Here is a 15,948-nt window from a genome sequence, read left to right as displayed (position 1 = left end):
CTGCAGCCACTGAAAGCCCTGCAGGAGCCAGGAGGAGATCGGTTCTCCTATATGTCGCCCCTCCTGCCCGCCTATACCCCCTCGTGCTAGCTGTATCCACAGTGTGAAGAAGTGACAAGCAGGTATGCGTACCTAGGACCGCCCCCAGCTCCGCCCACAACGCCGGCTAAGGAAAGCTATCTATGTACAAACTTGACAGAGGACCTGCGCGGGCTCCCTGCAGGCTGCTATAATTACGCCTCTGTCATACACAAGGAGGGGAGGAGGGAGAAGAGGACTTTGATGCTCCTCCCCTCTGTCTCAGATCACGGAGCACCGTCCCGCTCTTCTGTGCACTCAGCCACCCCCCCCGCCGCCCGGGATTGGTCCTGGGCACCGCAGCAGCTGGCCACAGTCCAAAGCGGCCCCAGGGCAGGCAGCCTACCGGGAAATTTCCCGCTATCCCGGTACGCCAGTCCGGCCCTGCACACAAGTGGCACCCAAAGTTCCGTGTGTATAAAGGATAGAAATCCTTCCCGTAGAAGGGACCAGGAGAGTGGGAAATATCAGTCCAGACTCCTCTGGGAACTAATCAGGGATAGGGGGGGAGGGGGGTGGTAGAGTGTAAAGAGGGGGGGGGGTTTGTGTGGGGTTTTTTTTTTTTTTCTTTTTCCCAGAGATGGAGGATATAAAACTCATTTCCCTTAATGTGAAAGGATTAAATATTCCTGAGAAGAGGCGGATTTTATTAAGTGAATTAAAACGAGTAAAAACGAATGTTGCATTCATCCAAGAAACTCACTTTAAAACAGATAAATTACAATATCTTAACAACAGAGTCTTTCCTTTTGTTTACCATTCAACCAATTTACAAACTAAGTCACGTTGAGTGTCGATACTTATAGCTAATAATGTCCCTTGGACTTATCAAGAAAGTGTAAGTGACATTAACGGTAGATTTCTATTCTTAAACAGGGCCGGCGCTCCCGCTAGGCGAACTAGGCAGCGGCCTAGGGCGCACTGCCTCCTAGGGGCGCACTGCCGCTGACTCAGATTGTGTCACTTACTCTTCAAAAAATTGCCAGGAGGCAGATTGCCTGCCTCCTGAAATCTCCTCATGCACAGTGACTGGTTTTATCTCTACTACACCATGACTGGTTTTATCTCCGCTATACCACAACTGGTTTTATCTCTTCTATACCATGATTGGTTTTATCTCTACTATACCATAACTGGTTTTATCTCTACTATACCATGACTGGTTTTATCTCTACTATACCATGACTGGTTTTATCTCTACTACACTATGACTGGCTTTATCTTAGTTACATAGTTACATAGTGAGGTTGAAAAAAGACACCAGTCCATCCAGTTCAACCTATGATGTGTGTGTGTTTGCTGTTAACCGTACATTGTATACCCCTGTATGTTGTGGTCTTTTATGTGGCTAGCATATATTTTTTTAGAACTATCGATGCTCCCTGCTGATACGACTGTTTGCGGAAGAGAATTCCACATCCTTACCGCTCTTACAGTGAAGAACCCCCTACATATTTTAAGGTTAAACCGCCTTTCCTCTAGTTTTAGTGAGTGGCCACGCGTCTTATTGTATCTCCTTTCTCTGAATAGTTTGTTCCTTATGCTAGGGTCGCCAGTACAGTATTTGTACATTGATATCATATCCCCCCTCAATCGTCTCTTCTCCAGAGAGAAAAGGTTCAGTGCTTGTACTCTTTCCTCATAGCCGATGCCCTCCATTCCCCTAATTATTTTTGTTGCCCTTCTCTGGACTTTCTCCAGTTCCAGCACATCCTTCCTGAGGACCGGTGCCCAGAACTGGACAGCATACTCCAGATGTGGCCGGACCAGAGTCTTGTAGAGTGGGAGAATAATTTCTTTATTTCTGGAGTGAATCCCCTTTTTTATACATCCCAGTATTCTGTTGGCTTTGCTTGCAGCGGCTTGGCATTGCATGCCCCAGTGAGTAGCTTGCTTTCGTGTTTCTGGCACCCAAGTGCATTACTTTACATTTTTCAACATTAATTCTCATCTGCCATGTAGTTGCCCACCCGGTTATTTTGTTCAGGTCTGCTTGTAAGGTTTCCCACATCCTGCATAGAAGATATTGGCATGCTTAGTTTAGTATCGTCCACAAATACTGAGATTGTACTCGATATCCCCTCCTTTAGATCGTTTATGAATAAATTAAACAGGATTGGCCCCAGGAAAGAACCCTGGGGGACCCCACTTTCCACACCCGCCCAATCCGAGTACTCCCCATTAATCACCACCCTCTGTACTCTCCCCTGGAGCCAGTTCTCTATCCAGGTACTCACCTTATGGTCCATACCTACCTTCCTTAGTTTGTACAGTAAGCGTTTGTGGGGAACGGTGTCAAAGGCCTTTGCAAAGTCCAGATACACCACATCCACAGGCTTACCTTTATCTAAGAGGCAGCTCACTTCATCATAGAAGGTTAATAGATTTTTCATGTAACCATGCTGATTACTACTAATAATACCATTTTCATTACTAAAGTCTTGTATGTGGTCCCTTAACTACTTCCGGTCCGTGCTATAGCCGAAAGACGGCTGCAGCGCGGACTCGAATTTTCAGGAGGCCGTCTTTAAACAGCCTCCCAGAAACAGGCTCCCCGCGCGCTCCCGCGAGCACGCATCGGGGAAAATCTGTGTCGGCCGTGTCCCTTGGACACAGCCAATCACAGATCGTGGTAAATGGCCAATCACAGCGGTCATTTACCACGTGATCGGCCCATGCAATGAGAGATGATCTCATATGTAAACATATGAGATCATCTCTCATCGCCAGCGCTCCTTCCTCACACGGAGACTGCAGTGTGAGGAAGGAGGAGAGCCGATCAGCCGCCGGGGACACAGAAGAATGTAATCAGGGCACTGATCACCAGTGCCCTGATTACACAAGGTAAAAAACACAAAGTGCCCGCCATCAGTGCCCCCCATCAGTGCCCACAATCAGTGCCCATAGTGCTGCAAGTCAGTGCCCATCAGTGCCTGGTCATCTAGGCACTGATGAGCACTGACTGGCAGCACTATGGGCACTGAGTGTGGGCACTGATGGTGCTGCCCATCAGTGCTGCCCATCAGTGCCACCCGTCAGTGTCCATCAGTGCCATCCGCCAGTGCCCATCAGTGCCGCCTATCAGTGCCCATCAGTGCCGCCCGTCAGTGCCGCCTCTCAGTGCCCAGCAGTGCCACCTCTCAGTGCCCAGCAGTGCCGCCTATCAGTGCTCATCAGTGCCGCCTATCAGTGCCGCCTATCAGTGCTCATCAGTGCGGCATATTAGTACCTCCTCATCAGTGCCCATAAGTGCCACCTCATCAGTGCCCATAAGTGCCACCTCATCAGTGCCCATCAGTGCAGCCTATCAGTGCCCATCAGTACCGCCTCATCAGCGCACATCAGTGAAGGAGAAAAATGTATTTATTTTCAAAATTTACTCGCAGAAAATAAGAAAAACTTTTTTTTTCAAAATTTTCTGTATTTTTTCTTTTTTTTTTGTAAAAAATAAAAAACCCAGAGGTGATTAAATACCACCAAAAGAAAGCTCTATTTGTGTGAAAAAAATGATAAAAATGTCATATGGGTACAGTGTAGCATGACCGCGCAATTGTCATTCAAAGTGTGAGAGCGCTGAAAGCTAAAAATTGGTCTGGATGGGAAGGGGGTTTAAGTGCACAGTAGGCAAGTGGTTAACATCCCCTCCAAAATCTTGCAGACTACTGATGTTAGGCTGACCTGCCTATAGTTACCAGGGATATATCTCGGCCCTTTTTTAAATATTGGTACCACGTTGGCTTTTTTCCAATCAGCTGGCACCATACCCGTATGTAAACTATCCTTAAAGATCTCTCTACACTATGACTGGTTTTATCTCTACTATACCATGACTGGTTTTATCTCTACTATACTATGACTGGTTTTATCTCTACTATACTATGACTGGTTTTATCTCTACTATATTATGACTGGTTTTATCTCCACTATACCATGACTGGTTTTATCTCCACTATACCACAACTGGTTTTATCTCTACTATACTATGACTGGTTTTATCTCTACTATACCACAACTGGTTTTATCTCTGCTATACCATGACTGGTTTTATCTCTACTATACCATGACTGGTTTTATCTATCCTATACCATGACTGGCTTTATCTCTACTATACTATGACTGGCTTTATCTCCACTATACCATGATTGGTTTTATCTCTTCTATACCGTGACTGGTTTTATCTCTACTATACCATGCCTGGTTTTATCTCTACTATACTATGACTGGTTTTATCTCTACTATACCACGACTGGTTTTATCTTTACTATACCATGACTGGTTTTATCTCTACTATACTATGACTGGTTTTATCTCTACTATACCATGACTGGTTTAGTCTCTACTATACCATGACTGGTTTTATCTCTACTATACCATGACTGGTTTTATCTCTACTATACCATGACTGGTTTAGTCTCTACTATACCATGACTGGTTTTATCTCTACTATACCATGCCTGGTTTTATCTCTACTATACTATGACTGGTTTTATCTCTACTATACCATGACTGGTTTTATCTTTACTATACCATGACTGGTTTTATCTCTACTATACTATGACTGGTTTTATCTCTACTATACCACGACTGGTTTTATCTCCACTATACCACAGCTGGTTTTATCTCTGCTATACCATGACTGGTTTTATCTCTACTATACCATGACTGGTTTTATCTCTACTATACCATGACTGGTTTAGTCTCTACTATACCATGACTGGTTTTATCTCTACTATACCATGCCTGGTTTTATCTCTACTATACTATGACTGGTTTTATCTCTACTATACCATGACTGGTTTTATCTCTGCTATACCATGACTGGTTTTATCTCTACTATACTATGACTGGTTTTATCTCTACTATACTATGACTGGTTTTATCTCTACTATACCACAACTGGTTTTATCTCTGCTATACCATGACTGGTTTTATCTCTACTATACCATGACTGGTTTTATCTCTGCTATACCATGACTGGTTTTATCTCTACTATACCATGACTGGTTTTATCTTTACTATACCATGACTGGTTTTATCTCTACTACACCATGACTGGTTTTATCTCCACTATACCATGACTGGTTTTATCTCTACTATACCATGACTGGTTTTATCTCTGCTATACCACGACTGGTTTTATCTCTACTATACCATGCCTGGTTTTATCTCTACTATACCATGACTGGTTTTATCTCTACTATACCATGACTGGTTTTATCTCCACTATACCATGACTGGCTTTATCTCTACTATACCATGACTGACTTTATCTCTACTATACCATGACTGGCTTTATCTCTACTATACCATGATTGGTTTTATCTCTACTATACCATGACTGGTTTTATCTCCACTATACCACAACTGGTTTTATCTCTACTATACTATGACTGGTTTTATCTCTACTATACCACAATTGGTTTTATCTCTGCTATACCATGACTGGTTTTATCTCTACTATACCATGACTGGTTTTATCTATCCTATACCATGACTGGTTTTATCTCTACTATACTATGACTGGCTTTATCTCCACTATACCATGATTGGTTTTATCTCTTCTATACCGTGACTGGTTTTATCTCTACTATACCATGCCTGGTTTTATCTCTACTATACTATGACTGGTTTTATCTCTACTATACCACGACTGGTTTTATCTTTACTATACCATGACTGGTTTAGTCTCTACTATACCATGACTGGTTTTATCTCTACTATACCATGCCTGGTTTTATCTCTACTATACTATGACTGGTTTTATCTCTACTATACCATGACTGGTTTTATCTTTACTATACCATGACTGGTTTTATCTCTACTATACTATGACTGGTTTTATCTCTACTATACCATGACTGGTTTAGTCTCTACTATACCATGACTGGTTTTATCTCTACTATACCATGACTGGTTTTATCTCTACTATACCATGACTGGTTTAGTCTCTACTATACCATGACTGGTTTTATCTCTACTATACCATGCCTGGTTTTATCTCTACTATACTATGACTGGTTTTATCTCTACTATACCATGACTGGTTTTATCTTTACTATACCATGACTGGTTTTATCTCTACTATACTATGACTGGTTTTATCTCTACTATACCATGACTGGTTTAGTCTCTACTATACCATGACTGGTTTTATCTCTACTATACCATGACTGGTTTTATCTCTACTATACCATAACTGGTTTTATCTCTACTATACCATGACTGGTTTTATCTCTACTATACCATGACTGGTTTTATCTCTACTATACCACGACTGGTTTTATCTCCACTATACCACAGCTGGTTTTATCTCTGCTATACCATGACTGGTTTTATCTCTGCTATACCATGACTGGTTTTATCTCTACTATACTATGACTGGTTTTATCTTTACTATACGATGACTGGTTTTATCTCTACTATACCATGACTGGTTTTATCTCTACAAATATACTATGACTGGTTTTATCTCTACTATACCATGACTGGTTTTATCTCTACTATACTATGGCAGGGTTTACCCTCCCAGGCTCCCACTATATAATTACTTATAATACTTTTAAAATTTTAAAAGTCAGCTATCTTTCTGCTTTCTTTAAACATTCAAATCTACAAGTAAGGAAAAACAGGATTGGTTGGATAGACCCCACCCTCTATTTAATAATATTGTGCAGTTGCTATAACTGCTTCTATGTTAGTGTTTGATCAGAAGACTTCACATTGAATTGCTGTGTATTCCCTTGTCTGGAGGTAGGATACGATTTATAATTTGAGGATATGTAAAATATTTCAAATGCATTTACCACTATAATTCCAGAATCTTAGGTTACCAGTGAACAAAGGAGCTTTACACACGTTTCTGCCAAACAAATTGTCATACATGGGGCTACTTTCTCTGTTCTTGTAGACATTAATGTGTGCAGCAGGAATACTGGTGTGTGTGTGTATTCTTCTTTTCTACTGTTTGTAGATAAAATACTGTGCATTTGTATATCTGCATGCATATGTTAACTGCTTCTAATATATCTATTTCTTTTCAAAGCAGAAAGAATTTGCAATATATCCTGCAAAGTTATAAGCGTGTAATTCTATCCAGATGATCCTACATGGCTCATCTAGGACGCACCCTGCTTTGTTGTTGAAATATTTTTCACTGTAGAAGAACTTCCCTCAGGATATAATGCAGGCATGTCAGAATAAAAGCTGAACTACCTGCAAATGGCTAAATATACAGATGAAATACATTGATTGTATGGGATCTGTTTTCCTGGCCAAAGTATTTTATTTCTGTCCATCCAGTACTGTGATTTATACAGCTCTACCACACGCCACTTTAGTGGCTTGGCGAACAGTCATGGTTAGCCTCAGCTCTTCAGACACACTTGTGTATTCCAGCTGCAGGAATCTGCAGGGTGTTTAATCACCCGTGTAAAAGAACAGTCTTGTTCCTCCCTTCAGCCTCATACATACGATCAGATAATCGCACAGGAAAAATAGTTTTCGTATTGATCACACCGTAATCCGATCATTAGTACACAGCTTCCGACAGCCAATCATGACATTTTTTCCAACAAAATCTGAAGGGAGAAACAGTAAAACTTATGTCGTACGATAGCCTAGCGAATGACAATCGTTTAATCAGTTCAGCCTGCGTTCACTAAAAATCGAGAGACAAAGACCACACATGATCAGTAACATTAAAGTAACCCTGAAAAAAGCCTGGCTGCCATTGTTTTTGTTTGGTACTATCTGATAGGTAGCTACGCAACCAAGAAGCTTTTCCAAAACCATACAAAAAAAATCATACGTTTAGTACGCATTGTTGAATTCGATATTTGTATCATGCAACAAAATGCGATCGATAAGTCGTCCGATTATCTGATCGTGTGTGACCAAGCAGTAAAAGGAGAAGAACTGCACTTAGGAGTTTATCTCTCTATCAATGAGTTTATCTATTACTCTGCTTTCTCCTCCTATCAGTATGCTTTTGCCAGGCAGCTCAACTGATTGTCTTCATCTGCTGCTTCTCTCTCTCCCGGTGTGAGCTCTGCTGTACAGCAAGATGGTACTGAGTCCAATGCAAGTACTTTACTTGCATATAAAAAAAATAAATGTAAATAAATATAAAGGTGCATTAAACAGTTTTTTGTTTTTTTTTACCTGCCTGGATTAAAGATTTAAAGTTGAATTGTAAAAATATAAAAAAAAAAAAACTACTCTTGCAGTGGGGCTCCTCCATAAATTCTCATTTATGCCTAGGGTATCATTAAAAAGCACTTTTATGTATCCCTGGTACCCACAGGATCTGTCTTCCATGTGACCAGTCCCCATGAAGCCTCCAGCACTCCGGCTGGTGGTTGCAGCTCTGATGTCCTCCAGTACAATGCAGGACCTGTAGTCCTGCATTGTGAGGGTGCTGATCGCCTGCCCACATCTCTGGGCAACAGAGAGAACAGGTGAGCACCAGCTGCCTAAGGAGCAAGGAATAAGATAAGGGGATAAGTAAAACTTCTTTTGATGGATATCCTAAACAAAAATGAGCATTTACCCGTGCAGTGTGTTTGCTCCTGCAAAGGTAGATTTTTAATTTCCCCATAGATTAACTTTAACCTGGCTGATTTACAAAAGGAGTGAAGCCTGCTCAGTTTGCAAGGAAATTTGACTTTTCTTTGTGAATGTGATGAAAAATCATGCATCCAAAGAATACTCAAACACGTGCAAAGAAAATTTAAAAAAATATATATTTTTACTTGCACATGATTGGATGATGGAAAGCACAGATTCACCTCATTCACTAAGCCAAGTGAAAATTCCCAAAATGCAGCATGTTCTACTTTTTTTTACTGTTCTGGAATGCAATGGTATGAACTTTGCCATTGAAATTCGTGTAACCTACTGTCCATGTGTTTTTGGACTGCATGTGGTGTGAACCAGCTCTAAGGCTGGGTTTACACTTGTGCGATCACAGACACCGCATGTGATTCGCACTGCATTGCTGTGCAGATCACATGCGATGTCTGTGCGATGCAAATTCAGCCAAACAGTTTGTACTGCTGAATTTACATCGCATTTGGACCAAAATGGTACAGGACCCATGTGACTGTAATAATGACACTGACAGGGAAGGGGTTAATACTGTGGGTGATCAAAGGGTTAAATGTGAGCCTCGGGGAGTGATTCTAACTGTGGGGTGGGGGGGCTTGTGAAACGATCACAGAGACCTGTGTTCCTATATAGAAGGATCACAGGCACTCTGTGATCATTCCAGAGAGAAGAACGGGCAGCTGTGTTTATAATAGCCATTCCCAGACCATTTCTTCAGTTTTCAGCAGTGTGATAGTTTGACAGACATTTGCTTCCTCAACCAAACCTGTACACAAATACATTTTATATAATTTGTTTGAGACAGATAGAGCTTTCTTTTGGTGGTACTTAAAATGTTAAAAAGAAAAATGTTAAAAAGAAAAAAAAAGTTTCCCTTACTTTCTGTTACAGACCAGAAGTGTACAAACCCCCCCACTCTGCAAGATACCCTTTTTAAGGTGACCTAATATTTTGCCACAATTTTTTGCAATGAAAAAACATGCCAGTCCTGAGTGAGTTAAACACAGAGCATGAGAATGGTGTACTAGATACAATAATGTGCAGGTGTACCAAGAGGAAGGAGGAAGTGAAGGGGTTAATGTACTGATCACATACAGGGGTATCAAGGAGATGAGGGGAGTAAAAGTTCTGGTGTGCAAGATAAGCGAGGCAAGGGGTTAATATACAGATCACGAGGAGACAGCTTGGAGATAATGGGGGAAATTCAATAAAGCTGCTGCGCCACTTTTCTGGCGTTATTCCCTCTTGTTCATTTATTGCACCAAATTCATGACGCATTTGCAACACTTCTGGTTCTGCCAGCAACCCCTGCGCCAATTTCAGGTAGTTGTAAAGTGTGCCACTTTTACATTTTCGCACTGAATAGGCTATGTTTATATTGTGTCACATTGAATGCTCCAAATGTAAAAGTGACCCTAATTAAAACAAACTCTCTTTTAGCGTATAGAGAGAAAAACTGTCTCAGACAGATTTCACAAAAATGCCTCACATACATACCAGAAGTGGCATAGTATAAGTACAATTTAATAAGATATTAAAGTCTTTTTTTTTTTGGTTTAAAAATAACAAAACTGGGTCAATGGAGAAGCTATCCCGTTGGATGCTGCAGCCACTTGTGACTCTTGTGGCCATCTTGGGTCAGGCAGAGCCTATTTAAGGCCCTGGCTCCCAAGTTTGGCACAAATTTTGAGAGTGTGCACTGCAGGGAAAGGTACCCTGCCTGTTAGAGGCAGTGTTAGCGGTAGAAGAAGGTTCCTGACAAGGAGGGAAAGGGTAGGGTCTGGGACTCCTTTGGACATCTTCACGATTGGGCAAGAGACGGCCAAGCTGCATTCTGCCCACTTTATATGTGCTATCAGTCTGGCTAAGCATCACTCCATTCATATTGCTGAAAATCGCGAGTCTTTCCTCCGGGTTCTGTTGTGAACTTTTTTGCATACTTCAATACAAGTTCTTTATTGCACCCATCTGTGTAAATTTGTGCCACCGCACCATGCTGCACACCACCTACAGGTAGCATAGAAGTGTTATATTGCCTGATAAAACCCTATAATGCTGGGTTATTGCACTGCAATTGCATGCATTGTACGCAGTTGCAATGCAGCTCCAATAAACTCAATGGGTGAGTTTGACTGGCGGTACCACCTGTCAAATTCTACACCTTGAGTAAAAATTGCTGCAGTCACAGCATGTGTACAGGCCCTACCGGTTGTATTGGGATAATTCAGGTGGGCGGACAGGGGTGGTAAAACCGTGGCTTAGCTGCCCGCTTTACCGACACCCAGCTCTCTTAACTGTTGAGAGAATATCAACCAAATAAAGTGGGCATTGCTTATAAAAAGTTGTCCAACCCATGGGCTTGCATTGTGAGAAGTGCAATGCAATCATTGTGTAATGCTGCCAAACAGGGAACAGAACCCTAAATAGGTAATAAACAAATTTGATTTCTCCCACGTGTATAAAATAAAAAATGTTATATCAGAACAGTTTTAAAAACTTTTTTTTTTTTTAATACAAATGGCCGGTAAATGCCTCCGAAGCACAGAAGAGACCATTGTGCGTTTAAGCGGGTCATTCAAACCTCTTACATTCTATGATACCACTGGTAATGATGTCATGGTGGCTGGAATGCAAGCTTTGCAGTGAAACGATGGGGCCTGAAATACAGGTCCCATCCTGTCACCATCAAATTACAAAGTATATAAAAGGGAGCATATCCATCTATGCATGGAAGATATCCGAAGCGGGCCTCAGGTGGACTCACAACTGTAATGGCCATCGAGGCAATAAACATAACATAAAACTAATGTCTTCAAAAGTGCTAGGAGGAATGTGTCCCGGGCTGCAAAGCAAGCCCTTAATCACAGGGCCCAGTCCACCCAGCACAAAAACAATCAAGACTGGAGAACTCTTCAGCACAAGCTGCAACTCATTTTTCCTAACTACCATACCCAGCAATTGCATATCAAAGACAAGATGTTAAACAACAGTTTGTGTGAAAAATGGATATAATTAATTAAACCAAAGGTCCGCGGAATGGTCAGATCCCCTGAGCTCAAAAAATAGAAAAAATAAGTAAAAGTTCCCATCATGGTTCCACAGCGGTACATGTAATAAAAAAAGAATAAGAATACACCACTTCAGCCCATCCGTTAGTCCACAGTTGTAGATATGCCTATTTCAACCGTCACCCTCAGGTGTAGGTGGGCGAGGGCGCAGGAGATGATCATTGCGGTCAATCCAGGTAGAGGCCTCTGTAGGATTTTCAAAAAAATGACTCTGGCCCCCTTCAGTAATCCTCAGCTTAGCTGGATATAGCATGTCATATATCACCTGCATTTGCCTCAAGCGTTGTTTAACTGCAGAGAACTTCGCTCTACTCCTTTGGACCTCCGCCGAGAAGTCTGGATAAAATGAAACTCTTACTCAGGGGGCGAGAGGGGACCCTGTGAGCCCTCTCAACTGCATAGAGAGGGGAAAAAACATTTTTTCCAAAAATGTCAGTCAACCAAAGTTCATTGAAACCCATAGGGTCCCTGCCCTCCACCTTTTCCGGGAGACCCACAATCCTGACATTATTTCGCCTAAGGCGATTCTCTATGTCTTCAGCCCTTGCTTCCAGAGCCCTGGCCAGCCGAGCAGTGTCCTGAAAATCCTTAGTCAAAGGATGCAACTGATCTTCTAAGTCACTTATCCTGCTTTCAGCCGCAGTTGTGCGTTCGCTGACCTTCTGCAGATCCTGACGGATCAAGGAGACTGCTTCAGTCAAGTTACCAAATTGGGCCTGTAAATGATCCACAGAAGCATTGCATTTTTGAATTGCCCGAAATATATCACCTAGGGTGGGCTGCTCAATGTCCCCAGGGTCCCAATCCCGCACCCCCACTGCTGTAGTATCAATAGTAGTGTCCATGGGCTCGCTCCCTCCCTGTACTGAGGGCTCCACTAGGCCCAATCCATGCATCGCCCCCGCACTCACCTCCTTCCCCGCTAGAATGGGGGATTTCTGTGTAAAAAAACGCATGTCAAGCTGCGCTTCCTTAGAAGTAGATTTAGGCGGCTTACTGACTTTGCTGGAACTCGCAGGCTTGTCTCCCTTAATGGATTTCTGTGATAGGCTCGGTGTGGCGGCTTCTTGGATTCCTGGCATTGTGGCTTCCCCCCGCTGTTTGCGGCGCCGCATCACCCGGTGTACAGGCAGGTATAAGTGCCAGGGGTCTGCGAGGCTATCGGGTATCAGTGGCTGCAGGGCAAGCCGGCTGTGGGGCCGGGAAAAGGATCAGTTTGGATGGATACCGGCGGGAGCTCTGTGAGACACGTCTGCTCACATGCCGCTCTTGGCAACGCCCCACTTTAAAAACTTTAACAGTTATCTCTTGTACGTGTTAATCTAAATTAAAACATTGAAAACACTTTACATTCACATTCTATATAGATTTTTGCATCACATGAATTTTCTATAATATTCACATAAGCTTATTTATTTATTTTTAGGCTTGTAACCATGTCTAATAAACCAGTGATTCACTATTTCAAAGGAAGGGGGAGAGCGGAGACTATCCGGTGGTTGTTTGCTACAGCTGGTATCGAGGTTGGTATAATGCAATGTTAAAATATTAGACCTAATTCAAGCTGGTATCAAGGTTGGTATAATGCAATGTTGAAATATTAGTTCTAATTCAAGCTGGTATCGAGGTTGGTATAATGCAATGTTAAAATATTAGACCTAATTCAAGCTTGTATCAAGGTTGGTATAATGCAATGTTGAAATATTAGACCTAATTCAAGCTGGTATCGAGGCTGGTATAATGCAATGTTGAAATATTAGACCTAATTCAAGCTGGTATCGAGGTTGGTATAATGCAATGTTGAAATAGTAGACCTAATTCAAGCTCGCATTGAGGTTGATATAATGCAATGTTGAAATATTAGACCTAATTCAAGCTCGCATTGAGGTTGGTATAATGCAATGTTGAAATATTAGACCTAATTCAAGCTGGTATTGAGGTTGGTAATTTGGTATAATGCAATGTTGAAATATTAGACTTAATTTTCATTTAAAAAATGTTAAAAAAAAAAGCCATCAGTTGAAGAAATAGTAAAGCAGCGTTCTCTGCAATACTCTGCTCCTCTCCATTCTTCTCCACTACTCTTCCCTGCAGACTCACAACTCCAGCATTGTTCCTCTTCAGGGTTGAATGACACCCTTCATCATGGAACCCACTTGCTGTAAACCCAAGTTGTCAAAGACACAACCCCTGGGGGAGCATCCTCACCCCGGGCTGGGCTCACAGTACTCCAGGACACAACAGTGTTCCCATGCAATTACACGAGCATACTCGCTGTCTAGAAGAAAGAACCACCTGACAAACTTCTGCTGGAAAAGAAGAGGAAGGACCCCTGACATCACTGGCCTGGCAGAAAAAAAAAAAGCAAAATATACTGATCTTCTTTGAAAAATACTAGAGAGGAAAGGGTTATGCCAAAAAAAATGCTGTAGTTGGGTAATTAAGCCCAAAACATCCTATTATAATTAAGCCCGTGGCTCTATCCATATAACATGACCAACCAAGTTCCACTGCCTACTCTAATAAACATAATAAATAATCAGTGTTTTCTGTAGAGATCAGATGATAGATAGGACATTAACTACAAATCCCTTTCCACTATAAGTATAATTGTGTTCTATGTCACATTTATGTTGCACAGCTAATTTGCTGAGCATTAAGCGAAACATTTAGTGGGCTGGCTGTGTGTTTTTAGATACACGTACAAAAAGGAGGATGGTTTTCTGATAATATACCTAAATAAAGTGAGCCCAACCATAGCAGAAATCTGAAACACCAAAACTGGAGGTTTTAGCTGGATGCATCAATAGGCATGAATTTGTACAAATCCAAAAGTGTATCATGCTCCATTTTTTTTTTACAAGGACTCGCTCCATAGTTAATAATTGTTTCATCATATACATATTGATGGCATATTGATGGCATGAGAAACAAACTAAAAACTGAGATGAAACCTTGCATATTTTCTTAGGTTTAATCCTATAGGAAATAGCATATACAGACAGAGATGCAGTTTCCCCCTTTTTCATACCCCCAGCCACAGACTGAAATACGAAGGTAAACCTGGCCAAGGAACAGCTATAAGGTTTTGGGGAACTTTGAACTCCTTTTGATGTCAGAGTAGAATAGCATGCAATATAATCCCTAATATGGTGGATGTGAATACAAGCATTTCATCATTCCATTGATAGGGTATTGTACCCAACATGTTTATTATACTTAGGCTGGCCATACATGGTGCACATTTCTTCCCTGCAACCGTGGGTTGCACGAAAGAAATTCACACAATTCCCCCATCGACACGGACAGTGTTGATGGGGTATTTTACTCCTGCAGAGCTATTGTCTGCTCCCGGTGTGGGGGGGGGGGGGAGCCTTCCCTGCTCAGAGAATAAATTAATTACCGCTAGTGGCTATAGCAGTCGCTAGCAATATTCATAAGTATCTGGCAGGCTGGTTGTTACCAAGTTAATCGAACAATCAACTTGGTACATTCAGCCTGCCCTTTAATGGTCCAAATCTTGTCCAGCTACTGTTGGACCGGATGAGATTTGAACTGCATATGGCCAGCCCAAGTGATGAAGGCAGGGAACACAATTGCAGCAGCAATATAGGAGACTTTCTTTATCCTTGTCATGCTACCAAAATCTCTAGTTATTGAACTCAAGAGGTAGCAAGTGACGGCTAAACAGATGGCACAAATGGCTCCTCATGGAGTAATCTATGCAAGCTGCATCCAGTAACATCCTGCAGTATTCACTCCTATATAATTAGAACATTGTGCGATCATGCAAGACTGATCACTTACTACATGCTACATGTGTACTTTGTAGTTTACCCCATCTGTCTATCTGTTTAGCAATATATTGCTACTTCTAACAAATAAATGCTATCGATTTTAGTAGCACGACAGAGCTATTGGAAATCTGTGCAGCTTTAGCCTAAAAAACTATCTTCTTTTTATCGCTATACATCCCAATTTGGGATTTCCCCTTACTTCCTGTACAGGTGACATGTTCCCTTACTACTTGACTCAGAAACAGTTTTCCAAAGAGGAACGGACATCAATAAAAAGTTAAAGTTTGACTCCTATTTCTAATCTTTCCAAAACAGTACAATCCAAGTTGAACTCCAGGCACATACATTTTACTTACATATATTCTTCAATAGTCACAAGGGTGTATTGTGTGATCAAATGG

The 15,948-nt window shown here is 41.7% G+C and overlaps 1 protein-coding gene across 1 annotated transcript in view; it reads left to right on the top strand.

The window, feature by feature from the left end:
- Positions 1–15,948, top strand: part of LOC309550518 (uncharacterized protein) — a 257,449-nt gene that overhangs the window by 204,677 nt on the left and 36,824 nt on the right. The window contains exons 8-9 of the mRNA XM_082250880.1: positions 8,381–8,534; positions 13,177–13,273. Coding sequence (XP_082107006.1) covers positions 8,381–8,534; positions 13,177–13,273 — 251 coding nt within the window. The remainder of the gene's footprint in view (positions 1–8,380; positions 8,535–13,176; positions 13,274–15,948) is intronic.

Source organism: Pelophylax lessonae, assembly GCF_965119305.1.
Source record: "Pelophylax lessonae genome assembly, chromosome: 3".
In the NCBI taxonomy this organism is placed as follows: Eukaryota; Metazoa; Chordata; class Amphibia; order Anura; family Ranidae; genus Pelophylax; species Pelophylax lessonae.
The sequence above is the reverse complement of the archived record's forward strand: the minus strand, read 5'-3'. Positions and strand labels throughout refer to the sequence as shown.